At 45.4% G+C, this 22,431-nt stretch overlaps 1 protein-coding gene across 1 annotated transcript in view; it reads right to left on the reverse strand.

The window, feature by feature from the left end:
• LEO1 (LEO1 component of Paf1/RNA polymerase II complex) overlaps positions 1 to 18,851 on the reverse strand; it is a 34,448-nt gene extending 15,597 nt beyond the window's left edge. The window contains exons 1-4 of the mRNA XM_068106945.2: positions 18,759 to 18,851; positions 15,111 to 15,761; positions 11,390 to 11,479; positions 9,300 to 9,394 (exon numbers count right to left, since the gene is read on the reverse strand). Of these exons, the coding sequence (XP_067963046.1) occupies positions 9,300 to 9,394; positions 11,390 to 11,479; positions 15,111 to 15,761; positions 18,759 to 18,837 (915 nt within the window). The 5' untranslated portion in view covers positions 18,838 to 18,851. The remainder of the gene's footprint in view (positions 1 to 9,299; positions 9,395 to 11,389; positions 11,480 to 15,110; positions 15,762 to 18,758) is intronic.
• Between the last annotated feature and the right edge of the window lie 3,580 nt (positions 18,852 to 22,431).

Here is a 22,431-nt window from a genome sequence, read left to right on the forward strand (position 1 = left end):
AAATAAGAACACAAACTCTCAAGACAACAGGGATCATTTGCATTTTGTACTATTAGTACATCCGCTGGGAGGGAGAGGGGGTCATGCTATTGTCCTTATTAAAAGATTCACACCGTGAGGAATAGGGTTATGCATCGAATGAGGGTCACGATAATTGGTCTGTAAGGGTGTCGGCGCAATGTTACATTTGCTAAAGACCTTTATTATCTAAAGATTATATATCGCTGCCTATCCAGCGGCGTATGTAGAGGCCTAGCAGGTCGAGTCAGCTCTGGTCCTTTAGTCTGTGGGGGGCACAATGAGCATATAAAGCTCATTAACAATATCTCTCCGTTCTCAAGACCGAACTCTCTTATCTGTCTCCCTCTTCCAAATCCTGGGGGCGTCTGGTCAAATCTGTTTCTGGTGTTTGTTTCCCCTCCATCCCCTCCCTCACCTCAAATGGCCACACGGCTGACTCCGCACGTGAAAAAGCTGAATGCCTCAACTCTGTGTTTGCCTCTAAATCTTGTGTCCCAAACCCATCACTCTCTGTACCCACCGTACCCAGTCGTACCCAGCTACTCCTGGACTCTGTGTCCTTTCCTCCTGACAAGGTGGAAAAGTTTCTGTCAACCCTCGACTCTGATTCTGCAACTGGACTTGACGGCATCAGCCCACGGGTCCTAAAATCCTGTTCTTCTGCTCTTTCACTCCCTCTCTCTGTTCTCTTCACCCTCTCTTTTGCTCAAGGTCATTTGCCATCTGCTTGGAAATCAGCCAACATCACCGCTTTACACAAAAAGGTGCAAAAACAGATCCTAGCAACTACAGACCAATCAGCCTTCTCCTAATTATCAGCAAAGTCATGGAATCCATCATTGCTTCGGATATGAAATCTTTCCTCTTATCCAATGGCTTGATCTCTGATCATCAATTTGGTTTCAGACCAGGTCACTCTAATCTGGACATACTGCTTCTGCTGTCTCAACAATGAATGGAGGTCCTCAATGCCAAACAGGAAATTAGAGCTGTCTCCCTCGACATATCACGTGCCTTCGATACGGTCTCGCACCCCGCTCTGCTCACCAAACTCTCCTGCTTTGGTATCCATGGAAACCTCCACGCATGGCTGGCGGACTTCCTCTCTAGTCGGAGTCAACGTGTGGCCCTGAATGGGTTTCTCTCATCTCCTCTTCCTGTTCAGGCTGGAGTTCCCCAAGGCAGTGTTCTGGGCCCTGTGCTTTTTCTGGTCTTCATCAATGATCTCTCCGACTCTCTTGAAAATCCTCTCTATCTATTTGCTGATGACTCCACTCTCTGCCGCTCCATTCCTCATCCCTCAGATCAGCAGTCTGCAGCCTCCTCACTCTCTGCAGACCTGGACAAAATCACTGACTGGGCAAACAAGTGGAACATGTCTTTCAATCCTGACAAATCTCACACTCTTACGATGTCTCTCCGAAAAAACCGACTGGACAACCCTCCCATCCACTTTCTGAATAATCCTCTCCAAGAAGTTCTGTCACTCAAGCTTTTGGGTCTCACTATCTGTCATGATCTTTCCTGGGAAAACCACATTTCAAATCTGGCCTCCAAAGCCAGTCGCCGACTGGGCATCCTCCGTTGTGCGAAGTCCTTCCTTGGCACACCTGAGCTCCTCACCACATACAAGGCTTTCATCCGCAGCTCAATGGAATACTGCTCTCCCCTCTGGGCTGGTGTTCCTGCCTCACACCTAGCTCGTCTTCATGCTGTTGAAACCAAAGCGTTCAGAATCATTGGAATCTCTCGTGATGAAGCTACCTCCGAGGGCCTTTCACTTACTCACCGCAGGCAGGTTGGTGGTCTTTCAGTCTTCTACCGACTCCTCTCCGGCCTTGCTCCTCCAGCTCTCTCTGGGCTCTGTCCCCCAAATATTCCTACAGGTCGCACAAGATCTGCCTGCAACCCTCTTATGGTTAAACTGCCAAAATCAAGACTCTCTGCTCACCTTCACTCCTTCTTCATTCCTCTTTTCTCCCGCCTCTGGAACAAACTACCTCACTCTCTTCAATCCCACTCCTCCCCCCAGGTCTTTAAAACAGCTGTTCACCACCATCTCTTATCTTCCCCCATCCAAAACCTTGATCTTTTCTACCCCCGCTAATTTCACCCCAAATCCACGTTTTTGAAATACCAACTACTTTCCTGGAAGTCCTTTGTGTCGTTGTGTTTATACTTCTCCCACCCCCTCGATCATCCCCCCTTCACACGCCGCCTCCCCCCAAGCCCTCTCCCTCCCACACATTCCCGATGTCCCTGCTCTCAAATGTTGTGTTTATGTGCTTCCCCGTCTCTCCCCATTTTGTCTACCGCTCCCCTTTTTATATACTTTGTTTGTTTGTCTGTTTGATTTGTTTGTGTGATAAATGTTAGCTCTTTCACGAGCCTCGATTATGTATCCAAAAAAAAAAAAAAAAAATGTTGGATTTCCTTCCTTCCAGTTTAGTGTTAAACAGCAGCAGCGACGGTTGAAAAGGGGAATCATATGCGTTTATGGAATATATATTTTTACTTCCGGTAGGCTTGCCCCATGAAAAGCAATTTATACACCTTAACACAGCGTTTGTTCAAGGAGGAAAATCCCTTGGGGAGAGGGGCAAATTAAGTCACTATAATCTGTCATGTAACCTTTAACCCCCTTGGAAAGTTTGGTTGAGATTGGATAAGTAATGACTGAATGTCCGTGACGAAGCTGATTCTGAGGGCCTTTCACTCTCTCACCACAGGCAGGTTTGGTTGGTGGTCTTTCTGTCTTCTTCTAACTCCTCTCCAGCCTAGCTCCCCCTGCTCTGCCTGTGCTCTGTCCCTCAAATTTTCCTGCAGGACGCACAAGATCTGCCAGCAACCCTCTTCTGGTGAAACTGCCAAAATCAAGACTCTCTGCTCACTTTAACTCTTTCATTCCTCTTTTCTCCCGATTCTGGAACAAACTCCCTCACTCTCTTCAATCCTACTCCTCCCTCCAAGTCTTTAAAACAGCTGTTCACCACCATCTCTTGTCTTCCCCCATCCAAAACCTTGATCTTTTCTACCCCCGTTAAAACACCCCAAATCCACCTCTTTCAATCTCCAACTTTTTTCCTGAAATTCCTAGTAGTGTTCATTTGCTTTATACCGTGTACGCCTCTCCCCCTCCCCCCAACCCTATCCCCTCCACAGATCTACCGATGTCCCTGTTCTCCACTGTTGTTGTGCTTGTATGCTTCCCTCTCTCTCCCCTTCTTGCCTCCCGCTCCCTTTATTGTATGTTTTATGTATCCGTGCATGTTTTTGTGTTTAATGTGTTATCTCTTACACGAGCCAAGACTCTGTATATAAAATATATATATTTCTGGATTCTAATCTGCACCAAAATCAAATCGATTCGTCCTTGGTAGACACCCAATCTGTCCATCAGGTTTCGTCCGAATCCGTCCACAACTTTTTGAGATATTGTGCTCTATGTCGTTTTTTTGCCCCATCTTTAATTGGTGAAGAATAACTTAACAAAAATTTTTTATTTGATCCGGATCCGGATCTTCACCAAAATCTAAAAATTTAATCCTCATCACACACTCAACCTCTCCACCAAATTTTGTCTGAATTCATCCACAACTTTTTGAGATATCCTGTTAACAGACAGACAGACAGACAAACAAACAGGGTGAAAACATAACCTCTGTCCACCTTCAGTGAAAAATATGATTGAATGAATGATCGTTTTAAGGCCATTTTTCCCCGCTACAGCGGGGGTTAGCCTTGCGGGCCCCATGACAATCATGGTTCCCTGTTTGAGGCAATGTTTTTATTTGTTCGAGGTTTAGGTTTGAGGTTTATTTCTTTGTTTTTATTTTTGTTTGTTTATTTGCTAAATATGTTTATTTGTTTGAGTTTTTTTTTTTTTTTTTTTGTATACTGAATCGAGGCTCGTGAAAGAGCTAACATTTACTTCACAAACAAATCAACCAGACAAACAAAATATATAAAAAGAGGGAGCGGAAAACAAGATGGGGAGAGAAGGGGAAGCACACAAACACAACATTTGAGAGCAGGGAGATGTGTGGAAGGGAGAGGGCTTGGGGGGAGAAGGCGTGGGAAGGGGGGGGGGGGGGGGAGGGAGAAGTATAAAACACAAGGACACCAAGGACTTCCAGGACAGAAGTTGGTATTTCAAAAAAGTGGAATTGGGGTGAAATTAGCGGGGGTAGAAAAGATCAAGGTTTTGGATGGGGGAAGATAAGAGATGGTGGTGAACAGCTGTTTTAAAGACCTGGAGGGTGGAGTGGGATTGAAGAGAGTGAGGGAGTTTGTTCCAGAGGCGGGAGAAAAGAGGAATGAAGGAGTGAAGGTGAGCAGAGAGTCTTGATTTTGGCAGTTTGACCATAAGAGGGTTGCAGGCAGATCTTGTGCGACCTGTAGGAATATTTGCGGGACAGAGCCCAGAGAGAGCTGGGGGGGCAAGGCCAGAGAGGAGTCGGTAGAAGACGGAAAGACCACCAACCTGCCGGCGGTGAGTGAGTGAGAGGCCCTTGGAGTTAGCTTCATCGCGGGAGATTCCAATAATTCTGAATGCTTTGGTTTCAACAGCGTGAAGACGAGCTAGGTGTGAGGCAGGAGCACCAGCCCAGAGGGGAGAGCAGTATTCCATTGAACTGCGGATGAAAGCTTTGTATGTGGTGAGGAGCTCAGGTGTGCCAAGGAAGGACTTCGCACGACGGAGGATGCTCAGTCGGCGACTGGCTTTGGAGGCCAGATTTGAAATGTGGTTTTCCCAGGAAAGATCATGGCACCCAAAAGCTTGAGTGACAGAACTTCTTGGAGAGGATTATTCAGAAAGTGGATGGGAGGGTTGTCCAGTCGGTCTTTTCGGAGAGACATCGTAAGAGTGTGAGATTTGTCAGGATTGAAAGACATGTTCCACTTGTTTGCCCAGTCTGTGATTTTGTCCAGGTCTGCAGAGAGTGAGGAGGCTGCAGACTGCCGATCTGAGGGATGAAGAATGGAGCGACAGAGAGTAGAGTCATCAGCAAAGAGATACAGAGGATTTTCAAGAGAGTCAGAGAGATCATTGATGAAGACCAGAAAAAGCACAGGGCCCAGAACACTGCCTTGTGGAACTCCAGCCTGAACAGGAAGAGGAGATGAGAGAAACCCATTCAGGGCCACACGTTGACTACGACTAGAGAGGAAGTCCGCCAGCCATGCGTGGAGATTTCCATGGATACCAAAAGAGGAGAGTTTGGTGAGCAGAGTGGGGTGCCAGACCGTATCGAAGGCACGTGATATGTCAAGGGAGACTGCTCTAATTTCCTGTTTGGCATTGAGGACCTCCATCCATTGTTGAGAAAGCAGAAGCAGCATGTCCAGAGTAGAGTGTCCAAGTCTGAAACCAAATTGATGATCAGAGATCAAGCCATTGGAGAAGAGGAAAGATTTCATATCTGAAGCAATGATGGATTCCATGACTTTGCTGATAATTGGGAGAAGGCTGATTGGTCTGTAGTTGCTGGGATCTGTTTTTACACCTTTTTTGTGCAAAGCGGTGATGTTGGCAGATTTCCAAGCAGATGGAAGATGACCTTGAGCAAAAGAGAGGGTGAAGAGAACAGAGAGAGGGAGTGAAAGAGCGGAAGAACAGGATTTTAGGACCCGTGGGCTGATGCCGTCAGGTCCAGTTGCAGAATCCGAGTCGAGGGTTGACAGAAACTTTTCCACCTTGTCAGGAGGAAAGGACACAGAGTCCAGGAGCAGCTGGGTACGACTGGGTACGGTGGGTACAGAGAGGGATGGGTTTGGGACACAAGATTTAGAGGCAAACACAGAGTTGAGGCATTCAGCTTTTTCACGTGCGGAGTCAGCCGTGTGGCCATTTGAGGTGAGGGAGGGGATGGAGGGGGAACAAACACCAGAAACAGATTTGACCAGACGCCACCAGGATTTGGAAGAGGGAGAAAGATAAGAGAGTTCGGTCCTGAGAACGGAGAGATATTGTTTCCTGGCTCTCCTGAGGGTGGACACACACTTGTTTCGGGCTTTGTGAAAGGAAATGAGATTTCCTTCCGTTGGATTTGCTTTCCTGGAGACGAAAGCAAGTTGTTTCTGGGCAATAGCCTCACCACAAGATTCCGTGTACCATGGACGGGAGGAAGGGTATGACAACAGAAGACGAGATGGGATAAATCTGTGCATGAGAGAGAGCAGTTTGCTTTGGAAGAATTCCCAGGAAGAATTTATGTCAGAGGCAGTAGAGATGGGAGACCAGTCCAGATGATTGATGGCTGCTTGAAGACCGTGCCAGTTGGCCTGAGTGAAATGCCAGACTCGTCGATGCTGAGGAGGCTCTCTGAGAATGGTCAGAGAGATGTCCACTTTAACAAGCACATGATCAGAAGAGCCGATTGGAGCAGAAGAAGAGCAGCAGACATTTTCAGGGAAGTTAGTCATAACCAAGTCCAGAAGAGAAGATGCTCCGTTGACTGAAATCCGGGTCGGGAAATTGACAGATTGTGTCAGTCCCAGTGAGTCACAGAAGTCCTTTGCTGAAGAGCCATGGCTGGTGAGAGAGGTACCCACACCCAGCCAACTGGCATGGTGACAGTTGAAATCACCACATATGAGGAAGAGAGAGTTGGGATGGGTAGATAGAAGGTGGTCCATATTCTCAGACAGCGAGATGTAGATGGAGTCATCACTGTTTGGTGGACGGTACAACACACATATGAACAAAAGGTGGGAGCGAAGGGGAAGCCGTAGCCAAAGGTATTCCTGGGGGTGAGGTGGAGAGAGGGCAGTGCAGGGCGAGTGAGGAAGAGAGTTTTGTATAAAGATAGCAACCCCACCTCCAGGACGAGGCTCAGGTCTATCATACCGGAGGTGGGAGTAACCTGGGAGAGATACCAAAGAATCAGAGACATCATGAAGGAGGAAAGTTTCTGTTAAGCAGATCACGTCTGGTTTGTCAGAAGCAACCTGTATGGAGAGATCAGACAAGTTTGAGCGAAGGCCCCGGATGTTTGAGGTCCATACTGTTAAGGAAGAGGAAGGGGGAGCATCGGATACAGAACAGGGGGGGGGAGCGGTAGGGTAAGGGTAAGATGTAGGGTAAGATGTGGAAGAGGAGGAAGAGGTAGGGAGAGCTGTTGAAGGTGTGTCGGAGATTACAGAATAGCTTGGAGAAAGGGAAGAATGGGGCAGACAAAAGGTTTGATGGTGATTGGGAGAGGCGCAGTGAGGTGTTATTTGACGAGGGGGAAGAGCGAGGCAGAAGGTTGAGGGAGATGAAGGTGAAGGTTGGAAGGGGGAAGAAGCGGGGAGGACGCTTTGAGGAGGAGGGGTGAGAGGGGAGTCTAGGAGGGGAGGAGCGAGGGAGAGTCTCGGAGGGGAGGGGTGTGGGGGGAGATTTGAAAGGAATGGGTGATTGGGAAGATTTGGAGGGGAGGGGCAAGGGGGAAGATTTGAAAGAGATGGGTGATGGGGATGATTTGGAGGGGAGGGGCAAGGGGGTAGATTTAGAGGGGAGGGGTGATGGGAAATGGGATTTTGGGGTGATGGGATTTTGAAAAATGTACGATTAATGGGAAACGAACATTTATTGCAAAATGAGTTTCTTGAGACATTCGAGTCAAAAATACGTTTGAGGACGCTGGAGGGAGGATGGAGTGCTGGAGAGTTTAGGGAATGAATGAAAGATGCACTACAAGAGATGGAATTTTTTTTTGGAATGAATAGATTTGGTGAGCAAGTCGAAAGCATCCTTTTATAGAAGAAGAAGAAGAAAAAGGTGTTATAGAATATGACCGAATACAGGTCTTCAGGGGTCAGATGAGACATTTTTTTAACAACGTGCTCATGTGATCACAAACAACGTGGTCGAAGAACGAACGAACAAATAAGAACGAATAAACGAATAAGAACAGAAGGAAATGTTTTTTGGTTTTTTTTTTTTTTTTTTGAGATTTTAAAACAAGGAAGTATGGGATGAAAAGACCGTGAAAAACAGAGACCGGAAAGTAATTGCAGCGCGATCGGAGAACCGCTGAGACAAAAAACAAAGCCTCAAGCCAAGGTCGGACACGGTAGCCTAGTACAGACGAGACCTCCATTTGTTTGAGTTTATTTGTTTTTTTGTTTGAGGCAATGTTTTCAGTGACGGAGGTAATTAATAATGAGTGAAGAAAGGGATACCAGGGAAAATAAGCATTCACGATATATTGATCGGTTTAATGCACCACCTTATCTCTTTCCTGCGACAGATATTTAGACAGGCAGGGGTCACACACAAGGCCCAAAATAAAACTGTAGTTTGAGGGTGGAGAGCTATGGCAGCCGACCTTGGGCGTGAAGAGATCGTGCGGTGGACTGCATCCCGCTTCGTGGTCCCAGGGCTGCGCATCGATTCAGCATCGCTGAACCCCATCTTGCTCTCGTAGTGCTGAGCTGCTCATTCTAAATTGCTTTATGTTCTCCACTCAACACTCTGAGCTGCTCCAGCCAACCCTAGGACTCACTCAACGTGCTGTGCTCATTTCTTTTAACCCTAAATCTGAATCAAACTGCTCCGAGTTGTCCCCGCCCATAGGCTATTCTTACCTCGCGATCATGTGCCGATTGATCTTCCACAGGGCACTCTCGAACCAAGCACCATTGCAAATGGTTTCAGTTATTTCGGTATTGGTGGCCTTTCCGGTTTTTACCTCAGCATGATCACAAGACATATTTTTACCATCCTCAAGGTTTTGGAGAGGAGTTTGCAGGGCTTGCAAAGATGGTTGCTGGCAGTTTGCTTTAGAAGGAAAATCAAATAAAAAAATTAGGAAGGAAATGATTTAAAGACTTAATAAGGGCGTATGGTGGGAAAACTCGAAGACACATTACGGAGTGGAGGGGATCACAATTAGCATTTCCTGAACAAATTTAGACACGTGCGTGACCCATTGTTTGTGCATGAATGCCGTACTCTTACGCTAAACATGTACTGGTGCTATAACTAGGCTCTATTACTGCCATTAATCCCTATCATGTTTCCGCAACAATAATATTAAAATAAGGAACACAAGTGCTTTAAAAGCTGCACATATAAACACGTAGAGAAATACACACAAACATTTACAACAAAAACAGTCTGATGGGATGTGTCCTTGTCATGTATGTGGATATATGTACAAACCCCTTCATGAGCCTTTGAGGATCATAAAAAGAAAAAAATCTTATTTGAAAGCTAAAATGGGGACAGGTTGCAACAAAATAAATAACCAAACAAATTAATTAATAAATAAAAGTAAATAAAATAACTTCACCAGTGGCTGCCCAGGGGTTGCTGGCTTGGCTTCCCCTTCACTCTCCGATGAGATATCCGCAGCATCTCCAAAAAGAGCATCGACCGTCGGCATTTCTAAATGAGATTAAGGGAGAGGCCTAATAAAGCGCCTGTTGAACACAAAATAGGTTTCTGATAAAAATAACCTTTACAGAGAGCATTACACTTTATTTTCACAGCAGTATGTGAATACACAATAAAACGGTGCGGCAATCAACGATTGGCATGATGACGACAAATTAGTGCAAATGATCCACGAGTGACAGGATGCTGGTGAAGTAAATCGTTTGTTTGGATAGTTTCATCCAAATACAGAAAACTACAGAGGCTCAGCACCCCAAACATTCAGTCATCCATACTGCCCCACAGAGCAAATACCCAGTCACGCAACTTGGTCAAAATGGACACAATTTTATTGCAACACTGAAACAATGTGTGCACACTGGAGTTTTTTGAGCATTTATTTCGAGGGAAATAAACAGAAGGATTGCCGGACTCTGCCGTCCACAGGAACGAGTTTCAACCAAACGAGGATACCTTTTGAGTACTCTCAATGTTCAAATGAAAGCTTTGCCAATCGTGAGGTCTAGAAATGTGGATTACAAAGAAACCTTCAGAGATGGTAAAACTTTGTCATAGGAAACCAATTTACACTCACCTGGAACACAGAATGCACCATGCTTCTGGGAAGAAAATACCGTATTTTTGGTGTACAGGTCAAGGTTACATCAACTACGGTAGTCAGTAAAACTGTCAGTCAGAACAATGGAGGTGTTAATTCCTCCCTGACACATCGCATTGCCACCTACGGTACTTCCATGGTCACAAATATTAACGAGAACGGCACTCAGTAGAGAGCATACCTCCGCCGGGTGAACAGTTTACGTTGTGTATCCCAGAGAAGACCAGAAAATCACAATACAAAATCACATTTAATCAAAATCATCCATCCATAACTTTTTGAGATATCCTGCTAGATATAGTTTTTGGCCCTATCTCCCAATGGTGAAGAATCACTTTAAAATTATATTAGCCGGACCCGAATATTCACCAAAATTGAATGGATTCTTCCTTGTCACACACCCAACCGGTCCACCAAGTTTTGTCCAAATCCGTCCATAACTTTTTGAGATATTTTGTTCACAAACAAACGGACAGACAGACAGACAGACAGGGGTGAAAACATAACCTCCATCCACCTTTGGTAGCGGAGGTAATGAGCTGTTTTGTGCAGAGTATTTGAACTACAGACTAGCAACTGGCCAGACTGACAGTTATCCATAGCCGGTGGCCTCAGGACCGGCAGGAGTCAGTGAGGCCTCACTCGCGGTAAACCCTGAAACCCGGATCTGTAACAATATATTAGATGTACCGGAAAGTTATGTCGTTTTTTTAAAACTGTGCATGCAGCTTAAAAAAACAACATAACTTTCCGATACACCTAATATATAGTTCATATAAGACCTTATAACGAGACTTCTATAAATGAGGTGCCTCTTAGTTTTTTTTTGTTGTTGTTTTTGTAGACAAGATCGAGGCTCGTGAAAGAGCATTTCAAAGCACGTGAAAAATTAATCACACAAAAAGTCAAACCGACACATAAAACACAAAAAATAAGGGGAGCGGCAGACAAGATGGGGAGAGAGGGGGAAGGACACAAACACAACATTTGAGAGCAGGGACATCGGGAGAAATGTGGGAGGGGGAGGGCTTGGGGGGAGGTGGGAGAGGTATAAAACATATGGACACTGCAAGGCCTTCCAGGAAAGAAGTTGGAATTTCCAAAAAAAAAAAAAAAAAAGTGTATCTGGGGTGAATTAGCAGGGGTATTTAGCTTTATTCTAGCTTATGGCAAGTGAACCTCTCATGCTGGCAACAGTCAGAATAATCATTAAATTGTAGGATTTCCAGAAGAAAATTGACAAGTTTAAACAAGATGTCCTTTACTCTAGTATTGTAAGCTCGTCATTCTGCACTCAGAGGAAATATTCTACAAACATGTCCTCTCATACAATAAGTATCCTAAAAAAACAAACTCTTTTAGTGCCTTGATTTTAAAAATGTGCCGACCTGTTTCAGAATTGCTGTCTGAATTGGCGACTGCAGACTTCCTTGGTTTTCTCCCAATCTCATCGTCACTGTCGCTCGCTGACAAACCATCTTTGAAAAAGAAAATTCAAAGTGTTTGTTAAATTAACAAAATAAAAAAGAAATCAAGACTGGTTAATGAAGCATGCAATGAGAAATCAGCAACAGCATTGTTTCTTATCTCTCTTGATTAAAATTACATTTAAAATAAATAAGACTAATTTCCAAAACAAGGTATGAATAAAATTCCATCATAACAGCAATTTCACTTCATATTATTGAAATAAGAAGGAACATGAATAATCCATAAATTAAGAAATTAATTGATTTTTTTTAAATCTCAATATGCATATAGAGCAAAATTCAAAATACAATCGTGTATTTAGTAAGGTTTTCCACAAGTTATGAAGTAGCTGTATGAGCCCCCAATGACAGCAGGTGTTGGTAGTTGTCCACGATTTTATATTATTTTGTATACAAGATCAAGGCTCGTGTAAGAGCTAGCACATGAAACACACATTAGCACAAAAAACACAAAAAACATTAAAAAAATATAAACGAACAAATAACACAATAAAGGGAGCGGGACACAAGATGGGGAGAGAGAGGGAAGCACACAAGCACAACAGTAGAGAACAGGGACATCGGGAGATCTGTGGAAGGGAGAGGGCTGTGGGTGGTGGAGGAGGAGGAGGAGGGAAGGGGTACATGGAATAAACCAATTGACACTACTAGGAATTTCAGGAATGAAGTCAGAGATTGAAAGAGGTGGATTTGGGGTGTCTTACCAGGGGTAGAAAAGATCAAGGTTTTGGATGGGGGAAGATAAGAGATGGTGGTGAACAGCTGTTTTAAAGACCTGGAGGGAGGAGTGGGATTGAAGAGAGCGAGGGAGTTTGTTCCAGAGGCGGGAAAAAAGAGGAATAAAAGAGTGAAGGTGAGCAGAAAGTCTTGATTTTGGCAGTTTCACAAGAAGAGGGTTGCTGGCAGTTCTTGTGAAAAGCTGCAGGAATATTTGGGGGACACAGCACAGACAGAGCTGCGGGAGCTAGGCCAGAGGAGTCAGTGGAAGACAGAAAGACCACCAACCTGCCTGCGGTGAGTGAGTGAAAGGCCCTCAGAATCAGCTTAATCACGGGAGATTCCAATGATTCTGAAAGCTTTGGTTTCTACAGCGTGAAGCCGAGCTAGGTGTGAGGCAGGAGCACCAGCCCAGAGGGGAGAGCAGTATTACATCAAGCTGCAGATGAAAGTTTTGTATGTGGTGAGGAGCTCAGAGTTGCCAAGGAAGGACTTCGCACGACGGATGATGCCCAATCGGCGATTGGCTTTGGAGGCCAGCTTGGAAATGTGGTTTTCCCAGGAAAGATCATGGCTGATAGTGAGACCCAAAAGCTTGAGTGACAGAACTTCTTGAAGAGGGTTGTTGAGAAAGTAGATGGGAGGGTTTTCCAGATGGTCTTTTCAGAGAGACATAGTGAGAGTGTGAGATTTGTCAGGATTGAAAGACATGTTCCACTTGTTTGACCAGTTTGTGATTTTGTCCAGGTGTGCAGAGAGTGAGGAGGCTGCAGACTGCCGAGTTGAGAGTTGAGGTATGGAGATGCAGAGAGTGGAGCCATCAGCAAAGAGATAGAGAGGATTTTCCAGAGAGTCAGAAAGATCATTGATAAATACCAAAAAAAGCACAGGGCCCAGAACACTGCCTTGGGGAACTCCAGCCTGAACAGGAAGGTGTAGATGAGAGAATTCCATTCAGGGCCACACGTTGACTGCGACCGGAGAGGAAGTCTGCAAGCCATGCATGGAGATTTCCATGGATACTGTAGGAGAGTTTGGTGAGCCGAGCTGGGTGCCAGACCGTATCGAAGGCACAATATATATCAAGGGAGACAGCTCTGATTTCCTGTTTGCCATTGATGATCTCCATCCATTGTTGAGACAGCAGAAGCAGCATGTCCAGAGTGGAATGACCTGGTCTGAATCCAAATTGATGATCAGAGCAAGCCATTGGAGAAGAGGAAGGATTTGATGTCAGATGAGATGACTGATTCCATGATCTTGCTGATGTTTGGGAGCAGGCTGATTTGTCTGTAGTTGCAAGGATATGTTTTTGCACATTTTTTGTGTAAAGCGGTAAGGTTGGCTGGTTTCCAAGCAGATGGCAGATGACCTTGAGCAAAAGAGAGCGTGAAGTGAACAGAGAGAGGGTGAGATAGAGTGGCAGATCAGGATTTTAGGACCCGTGGGCTGATGCCGTCTGGTCCAGTTGCGGAATCAGAATCGAGGTTTGACAGAAACTTCTCCACCTTGTCGGGAGAGAAGGATAGAGTCCAGGAGCAGCTGGGTACGACTGAGTACGTTGGGTACAGAGAGAGATGTGTTTGGGACATAATATTTTGGCACAAATTATGGGTCACGCACGTGTTGAAATTTGTTCAGGAAATGCCAATTGTGATCCCCTCCACTCTGTAATGTGTCTCCGAGCTTTGCCCCCATACGCCCTTATTAAGTCTTTAAATCATTTCCTTCCTAATTTTTTTTTTTGATTTTCCTTCTGAAGCAAACTGCCAACAACCAGCTTTGCAAGCCCTGCAAACCGCTCCCCAAAACCTTGAGGATGGCAAAAATATGTCTTGTGATCGTGCAGAGGTAAAAACCAGAAAGGCCGCCAAAACTCAAAGAACTGAAACCATTTGCAATGGTGGGCATGGTGCTCATCGACATCTTTCCTTGTCAGTCACCATTAGCAGAGTTATAATATCAGCTTCGAAGATAGGGATGATCCTTCTCTGTGATTTGCATTGTACGTCACGACTTTGGACGTCATCATAAGTTTTGAAGTGTCTGTTCCTTTCATTTTGATGACCTAATAAACCGCTGGAAGGAATGAGTTGAAAACTGGTAGTTGTATCCGGGGTGTGCACAGGAAGATTTAACATAGTTTAAAATAAAAAAAACCATAGTCCCATGGTTCAGGTTGGGGATCCAAATTCTCCTGACGTAAATATGTAAGACATAGCGCTGCTCTTGATGGCGGGTGTGGCGGGTTACTAGACATATGGCTTGATGGCGGGTTACTAGTCATACTAAAATACACCAATTCTGCCGACCCACATGTGATAAATGGAAATTAGTAACACTTTTAAAATATCTAATTTTAAATCTAACAGTTAAAAAAAAAAAAAAATTCAACAAGTAAATGAAAAAATCATCATTTAGGGCTACACACTTTAAATATTTTTTAAAGTTTTAAATCGTTTTTTATTTTATTACATTTTGATAGATGAAAATGTACCAGAAAAGAGGACCGTGGGCCTAATTTCAGCTCTCTAGGACGAATGAAACATAGAAAACGAACGGCTCAAATATTTGAAACGGGCCAAACAAACAAAGTTCAGATGAAGTTAAATAAAAGTGTGTAATAATAATAATAATAAAAGGAATCACGGTTTTCAAAATATTTTGAAATATCTCAACAAGCGTCTCAATAAATCTCAATAAACATCTCAACAACCTATCTCAAGAACAAGTGAACTTTTCCAAAATTATTTGAAATGTACAAAAAAAAAAATTCTCACCCAAGTTAATACAAACCTTTACAACACAAAAACAAATTGGCAACAGTGAAGTTACAAGACCTGTCAAAAAAAAAAAGGTCGTTATATTCTTCCCTTTACTCAAAACCAGCATCTTATCTTACCGGCTTCATGAAAATGACTTCCATCGCCATACGAGATACGCTGCTTTCCTTTTTCTTTTTCTCCTTCTTCTTCTTCTTCCAACTCATCATCCCATGGTTGGTTCTCACCTTCCACTACCCCACCACCATCATCATCATCAGCCTTTTCTGAGCCATCCCCGGTTTGATGACTCGTGGTTTCCCACAATTCATCTTCTGAAAGCTGTATTGAACCTTGCCTGTTCTCGCTGTCTGACTGCTGCCCACCATCAGAACCACTTTCCTGCTGTCCGTCGTCCCGGTGCTGATTTCCTTTGTTCGATAGCTCGGCATCAGGGCTGCTATCTAGTTCTTCACCATCAGAACCACGTCCTTCAAAACCATTAATGTTTTTCTCTGGCTCAGATGTATATTCCTTATCATCGTCATCCAGTTCCACTTCAGGGTCATCATTTTCACTGGGGGAAGCAGCAGAATGCACCGAGGGGCTGGGTTGTGAATGTCTCTCATCGTCGCTATCTTCACCAAAGAGCTCTCGGTTGCTGGGCTGAGCATCACGATTATCGTTTTGCTCGTCTTCACTTTGGCTGCTTGAAACTTCACTGCCAAAGTCTCCTGGACGCTGCTGCGGCTCATCGACATTCTCATCATCATCCAACTCGGAAACTGAGTCTGCAGACAGAAGAAAAAAAACCTTTTTAAAATCTCAATAAATCGTAAAAATAATTACATTGCAATGAGGTGGAACAGTTCTACTTAAAGAGGAACCCAAACACTCAAACCACCTCAATGCCAATGTATCCCTTGATACCCGACAAAATAGATATGATGGGTTTTTTCTGATTTGCGATTAATAAAGTAGATAATTTCACGATTAAAAGTCGAAATCTTCTTCTTCACAATTAGCCGTGACGGCGCACCAGGAAGACAACCGCCACTTCCGTATTGTGTATGGGTAACATCAAGGAACGATTTATCTCAAACGGCGAATAATTTTCAAATTTCTACAAATATGCTGGGTCGATGCCTTGTAGTAATAGCTCGGCATCAGTGGTTGTAGTAATACAAACCGAGATGGTTTCATGCTACACCAATGGCCGAAAGATCTGAGGTTTGCCAGAAATTGGGCGAGATTTGTCCGAAATTGGTATAATGAAAAGGGCGTTTACCTCTATGACCAAATCTGTGTACCGCCATACGAAGCCCTGGTCAGTGCCCATCTCGGGAATGCTAGTCACATGGTCATCATACTTACAGGATATATTTGCGACAGAAAAGTGCAGATAAGGGTGACCGAGACTGTCATTTTAAAATATGGAATTTGGTGCCTGTCTCTCTGTCTGAGCAAGAAACATTTGGTCGTTACTTATCCAATCTCAACCAAACTTGCATGGGAATGAAGGGTCACACCACGGAGGTTGTAGCGTCTTCATTTCCCCCTCCCCAAGGGTGTTTTCCACCTTGTTAGAAATCCATGTTAAGGTGTATAAATAGCTTATCGTGGCATTTCATGGGGGCGGGGGTTGGCCTTTTTTCGAGCATCGCGGTCCCCTTTTTTGAAGCAATGTTTTACTTTTTTGCTTTTTTGAAGCATTGTTTTTTTAATCCGGAAGCCAGATGCCTTCGTGCCGCCAAACCTTGCTCCCCAAGCTCTCTCTGTGCTCTGTCCCCCAAATATTCCTGCAGGTCGCACAAGATCTGCCAGCAACGCTCTTCTGGTGAAATTGCCAAAATCAAGACTCTCTGCTCACCTTCACTCCTCTCTTCTCCCACCTCTGGAACAAACTCCGTCACTCTCTTCAATCCCACTCCTCCCTCCAGGTCTTTAAAACAGCTGTTCACCACCATCTCTTATCTTCCCCCATCCAAAACCTTGATCTTTTCCCCCATTAATTCACCCCAGATCCACTTTTTTGAAATACCAACTTCTTTCCTGGAAGTCCTAGCAATGTCCATGTGTTTTATACCTCTCTCACCCCCTCTCCCACTTCCCATGCCTCCTCCCCCCCAGTTCTCCCGATGTCCCTGTTCTGTACTGTTGTACTTGTGTGCTTCCCTCTCTCCCCATCTTGTCTCCCACTCCCTTTATTGTATGTTTTGTGTGTCCATTTTTGTTTTTGTGATTAATGTTAGCTCTAACACGAGCCTCGATCTTGTATACAAAAAACCCCGCTGGTCAGTCGCCTTTTGCGACACGCAGGGAATTACCAGTGAGCTGGTATTCAATTTGCCGACCTCGGAAGGATGACAGGCTGAGTCAACCCCCCTGGCGTTAATTCAGCGATCAACCGGGATTCGAACCCAGGATACGAGGATCCCAAGCCGGCACCCTAACCGCTAAGCCAACACCAGGCTTACATACCTGAAGTTAAAATTCTTATAATCACAAATTATTCTGTCAATTCCATACAACGTATGATAACCGTTTTAAACGATCACTACTGGTGTTTAACACTAGACAGAAAAAGATTTGGAGGAAACCCGACGTTCTTCAGGTATATGCCCCCCGACAGACTAACGTACCCAACCCTCACCCCTCCTCTTTTCCCCTTGGCCTTTCCCCCCTTTTTATTAGCAGAAATTAAATATATGCTGTTATGAAGACCGACTTCAAGCCAAGCAAGCTGCGCTGTCAGGTGAAATAGATATCAGTATAAAATATATGGCCTACACGAAGAATGGGCTGAACATCTTTTTCCGCCTCTTTTCCAGTATTGCTCCCTCGGTCTTCAACCCTCCATATCTACTCCAAGAAGAACACATTCTCCCAGTAACCCCTTTCTGGTTAAACTTCCAAACTCCAGACTGACTTAACGCCTCAACCCCTTTGGTCCTCGCTTTTCCCGTCTATGATACCGCCTTCCACCGGCCATTCTTTCCCAATCGGGCTAAGATCAGTCAGTGCACCACCACCCCCCTCTCCCTACCCATATTGTTTATTACCCCCATTGACCCTTCCTAACTCGACCCCCTTACTTGATGGTTTCAGTGTTTCTTCCCCTTCCTCTTCTTTATTACTTTCCAATTCGTTAATTCCCACACTGGTTACGCCCAATCGTCGCCAAGATACCCTGTCAGGTCAATCTTGCTCTTCCACAAAAATAAAGTTCAAGGTGAATACAATTTCATTTTGTCACGTTGTTAACACAAGCCGTATGATGTTCTTCAGAGGGGACAAAATCCGTCTCTACCGTGTGTAATCATGTACACGTAAAAATAAAAATAAAAGGAAGAAGTGGGTGAAGAAGAAGTGGGTGAAGTGGGTGTAGAAGAAGTGGGTGAAGAAGAAGTGGGTGAAGAAAAAGTGGGTGAAGAAAAAGTGGGTGAAGAAGTGGGTGAAGAAGTGGGTGAAGAAGTGGGTGAAGAAGTGGGTGAAGAAGAAGTCCTTCGTAGCCTCCGTGAGGGGGTGGACTATGTTGGAATAATGTAATAATAAAACCTGTACATTTTGTCACGCACTCGTACACGTCACGTTTAAGTGTATTTGAATGGCCTCGACCTTCGTGTGCATTCTTCCTCTTCATGAGGTACAACGAACAAAAGTAAACGTTTGCGCCAACGGCTACATCGTTCCGTTTTAAATCGATCTCGGTTATTAATGTCGAAATCAAGGCTCTGATACTGATCGCGGGTAACGATCAATCACGGGCCCTACGTCACGATTTATACCTGCGTTCTCGGCCGCGTTCCCGGGCGCGTTCTCGGCCTCGCTCTCGTCGCTGCCGAAGAGCGCGCGGGACTCCGCCATGACGGAACCGGAAGCAGAGCAGAGCGTTGTTTGACGGTTCCTGATGATAATTATATTAAACTTTAACCCACGCGAAATTTACACGTAAACTCATTTCTTTACATTTCGTATACAACCATTTAAATCAGATGAATAAAAATGACAATATTCTAATAACATCGTCCTTTCATCTGTGATTGGCTGCGGCATTGGCACCAATCAGCTTGTACAGTACAGCGCTCGCCAAGTCGATTTAGCACTCAAGCAAGCACTCCACCGAAACGATTGATAAGGAACGGCTGGCTTGGCAAGCGATAGCAAGCTGCTTACCTCCGCCACGCAAGTGAATGCAGGCTGTTTTCACGTCTGGCTGTGGCTGTCTCTGTCTGTCTGTTTGGCTGTCTGTCTGTATTTCTCTTTCTGACTGTCTGTCTGGCTGTCTCTGTCTGTCTGTCTGTCTTTCTTTCTCTGTCTGGCTCTCTGTCTGACTGTCTCTGTCTGTTTGGCTGTCTGGCTGTCTCTGTCTGTCTGTTTGGCTGTCTGGCTGTCTATCTGTCTGGCTGTCTCTGTCTGTCTGTTTGGCTGTCTGTCTGTCTTTCTCTGTCTGGCTCTCTCTCTGGCTGTCTCTGTCTGGCTGTCTCTGTCTGTCTGTTTGGCTGTCTGTCTGTCTATCTGTGTGGCTGTCTCTGTCTGTCTGTTGGGCTGTCTGGCTGTCTCTGTCTGTCTGTATGTTTGGCTGTCTGTCTGTCAACAAGATATTTCAAAGGTTGTGGACGGATTTGGACGAAATCCAGTGACGAAGTTGGGTGTGGAACAAGGACAAAATTAAATGATTCTATTTTGGTGAAGAATCGGATCTGGATCCGAGAAATTTTTAAGTCATATTCTTCACCATTGAGAGATAGAGCCAAAAACGACATATAGCGGGATATTTCAAAACGTCGTGGACGGATTCAGCTGAAACAAGATGGATAGGTCGGGTGTATGACAAAGACGAACTGCTTCAATTTTGGTTTAGGTCCGAATCCACATTCGGTCTATAACTACAAGTGGGATACAAAAGGTAAACTGTTGCCAGGCGAGGTTTGCTCTCCACTGAGTGTCGCTCTAGTTGGTAATGGACTAATGGAACACACATGAGGTATGTGATTGTCGTGAGATGTTTACTTTAGGGAATTCTGGGATGTGGGGATTGGACAGGTTATCCACGTTACGTCACAAGGTGTTAAACATTTCTTTTGTGGCATCCTCCACCAAGGGTGGTGGGTGGTTCGTGTGCAGCCACCCGGCTGCTGGTTGCATCATTTTCAGTGGGTGCGTCTGCCACTGATGCAATGCCTCTCTATAACCAGTTACCGGGTACTCATTTTGCCGACCTCAAAAGGATGACAGGCTGAGTCAACCCCACTTGGCGTTAATTCAACGGGATTCAAACTCGGGACCTAAGGATCCCAAGCCCGCCACCCGAACCATTAGGCCCACATCAGGGGGGAGGGGAGGGGGGAGGCAGGAAAGGAAGGGGAGTGGCTCACGTTTCTGAGTGAATGTGGCTCACGTTTCTGAGTGAATGTGGCTCACGTTTATGAGTTAAGTGTGATGCCGATCAGGAAGAAGAAGAAGAGTCTGGCATTTCACTCAGGCCAACTGGCACGTTCTTCAAGCAGCCATCAATCATTCTGGACTGGTCACCGATCTCTACCACCTCTGACATCAACTCATCCTGGGAATTCTTCCAAAGTAAATTGCTCTCTCTCATGCACAGATTTATCCCATCTCGTCTTCAGTTGTCATACCCTTCCTCCCGTCCATGGTACACGGAATCTTGTGGTGAGGCTGTTGCCCAGAAACAAATTTGCCTTCGTCTCCTGGAAAGCAAATCCAACGGAAGGAAATCTCATTTCCTTTCACAAAGCCCGAAACAAGTGTGTGTCCACCCTCAGGAGAGCCAGGAAACAATATCTCTCCGTTCTCAAGACTGAACTCTCTTATCTGTCTCCCTCTTCCAAATCCTGGTGGTGTCTGGTCAAATCTGTTTCTGGTGTTTGTTCCCCCTCCATCCCCTCCTCAAACGGCTACACAGCTGACTCTGCACGTGAAAAAGCTGAATGCCTCAACTCTGTGTTTGCCTCTAAATCTTGTGTCCCAAACCCATCCCTCTCTGTACCCACCGTACCCAGTCGTACCCAGCTGCTCCTGGACTCCGTGTCCTTTCCTCCTGACAAGGTGGAAAAGTTTCTGTCAACCCTCGACTCTGATTCTGCAACTGGACCTGACGGCATCAGCCCACGGGTCCTAAAATCCTGTTCTTCCGCTCTTTCTCTCCCTCTCTCTGTTCTCTTCACCCTCTCTTTTGCTCAAGGTCAACTGCCATCTGCTTGGAAATCAGCCAACATCACCGCTTTGCACAAAAAGGTGCAAAAACAGATCCTAGCAACTACAGACCAATCAGCCTTCTCCCAATTATCAGCAAAGTCATGGAATCCATCATTGCTTCGGATATGAAATCTTTCCTCTTCTCCAATTGCTTGATCTCTGATCATCAATTTGGTTTCAGACCAGGTCACTCTACTCTGAACATGCTGCTTCTGCTGTCTCAACAATGGATGGAGGTCCTCAATGCCAAACAGGAAATTAGAGCTGTCTCCCTCGACATATCACGTGCCTTCGATACGGTCTGGCACCCCGCTCTGCTCACCAAACTATCCTCTTTTGGTATCCATGGAAATCTCCACGCATGGCTGGCGGACTTCCTCTCTAGTCGTAGTCAACGTGTGGCCCTGAATGGGTTTCTCTCATCTCCTCTTCCTGTTCAGGCTGGAGTTCCCCAAGGCAGTGTTCTGGGCCCTGTGCTTTTTCTGGTCTTCATCAATGATCTCTCTGACTCTCTTGAAAATCCTCTCTATCTCTTTGCTGATGACTCCACTCTCTGCCGCTCCATTCCTCATCCCTCAGATCGGCAGTCTGCAGCCTCCTCACTCTCTGAAGACCTGGACAAAATCACAGACTGGGCAAACAAGTGGAACATGTCTTTCAATCCTGACAAATCTCACACTCTTACGATGTCTCTCCGAAAAGACCGACTGGACAACCCTCCCATCTACTTTCTGAATAATCCTCTCCAAGAAGTTCTGTCACTCATGATTTTGGGTCTCACTATCTGCCATGATCTTTCCTGGGAAAACCACATTTCCAAGCTGGCCTCCAAAGCCAGTCGCCGACTGGGCATCTTCCGTCGTGCGAAGTCCTTCCTTGGCACATCTGAGCTCCTCACCACATACAAGGCTTTCATCCGCAGCTCAATGGAGTACTGCTCTCCCCTCTGGTCTGGTGCTCCTGCCTCACACCTAGCTCGTCTTCACGCTGTTGAAACCAAAGCGTTCAGAATCATTGGAATCTCCCGCGATGACGCTATCTCCGAGGGCCTTTCACTTAATCACCGCAGGCAGGTTGGTGGTCTTTCCGTCTTCTACCGACTCCTCTCCGGCCTTGCTCCCCCAGCTCTCTCTGGGCTGTGTCCCCCAAATATTCCTGCAGGTCGCACAAGATCTGCCTGCAACCGTCTTATGGTTAAACTGCCAAAATCAAGACTCTCTGCTCACCTTCACTCCTTCATTC

Source organism: Myxine glutinosa, chromosome 2 (genome assembly GCF_964187855.1).
Source record: "Myxine glutinosa chromosome 2, kmMyxGlut1.1, whole genome shotgun sequence".
NCBI classification, from domain to species: domain Eukaryota; kingdom Metazoa; phylum Chordata; class Myxini; order Myxiniformes; family Myxinidae; genus Myxine; species Myxine glutinosa.